The sequence below is a fragment of the Propithecus coquereli genome, unplaced genomic scaffold (assembly GCF_000956105.1).
Source record: "Propithecus coquereli isolate 6110/MARCELLA unplaced genomic scaffold, Pcoq_1.0 Scaffold51, whole genome shotgun sequence".
NCBI lineage: Eukaryota > Metazoa > Chordata > Mammalia > Primates > Indriidae > Propithecus > Propithecus coquereli.
This window is the reverse complement of record NW_012150952.1, coordinates 1,363,811-1,364,986: the sequence shown is the minus strand read 5'-3', so window position 1 is coordinate 1,364,986 and position 1,176 is coordinate 1,363,811. Positions and strand designations below refer to the sequence as shown.

Genomic DNA, 1,176 nt, shown 5'->3' with positions numbered 1-1,176 from the left:
ATTGGTCCCATCAGTGAAGAAAATCTGTTCAATGCCTATTTGTTGAACATTTACTATGCTCAAACCACATAAGGAGATTGCAGAAATAATTTGATGTAGTTAAAAGAGAAAAGACATTAAATCCTGGCAGTTGGGAATAAGAGTTGGGAATGGAGCTTGTGAAATGTATATGCTTTTATTAGCATTTTTATTACGAAGAAATACATGCTTATGAAAGAAAAATGAGAAAATTCAGATAAATAGAGAAAAGAACCCATAGCTGAATCACCCAGAAATAACTAGGATGTATATTTATACATACATAAATCTATAAATAAATAGTATTGTACTTTTTATGAACTGTTACAAATGCTTGTTATTAACATAACTAGGAAAGACTACATGCATTCTAACAAGCAGAACAGCACACTGTCAACCCAGAGGACACCTGGAGTGCGTGGTGCTTGGATTGCATGAGACTTGCTGGGAGAAGAATGAGAACGCTGAGCGGGGATTGAAGCCATATGGCGGGCGTAGATCGTGCCTGTGTGTGTGTTATTTCTCTATTGCATCATTTCTTCGTTACAGATACCTTTCTGGATGATTTTCTCAATGTTACATTTTCCCCCACTGCTAGGCTTACTTTTGTGTATAATTTGTCATTTGAGAACAAGTCGATGGTGTTTTTCTTCCTTTCAGCTCTATGGCTATGCAACCACCGCAGATGGTTATGCACCAGAGTATCCACTCCCCTTTTTAATCAAAGTCGAAGATGATAATGATAATGCCCCATATTTTGAAAACAAAGTGACCATTTTTAATGTGCCTGAAAATTGCCGATCTGGTAAGTTCACATTTTATAATGGTATGATAGATAAGATTATTTGACAAGAAGTATTATAATTAAGAATGTTTAATTTTATCATCGCATTTCACACTTTTCTTTGGTATTTCTGATTACACATACATTTTTTCCCATTTTATATGACATCACTATGAAGGGTCATAAATTACCTTGAACAAATTTTCTTAAATTTAAGCATATTCAAAAGATAAAATTTCACACAGTTTACCTTTTATATCATGACTTTATAATTCTGGAAACAGTTATTTGAGGTTGTTGTTGAAGTTTGTGTTTGGTTTACATGTGCATGCTTAGAAAGTCTATAGTGGAGGGAGAGTTGCTCAGTTTTTCCA

At 34.2% G+C, this 1,176-nt stretch overlaps 1 protein-coding gene across 1 annotated transcript in view; it reads left to right on the top strand.

The window, feature by feature from the left end:
• DSC1 (desmocollin 1) overlaps nucleotides 1-1,176 on the top strand; it is a 35,595-nt gene that overhangs the window by 10,187 nt on the left and 24,232 nt on the right. The window contains exon 5 of the mRNA XM_012656566.1: nucleotides 679-823. Coding sequence (XP_012512020.1) covers nucleotides 679-823 — 145 coding nt within the window. The remainder of the gene's footprint in view (nucleotides 1-678; nucleotides 824-1,176) is intronic.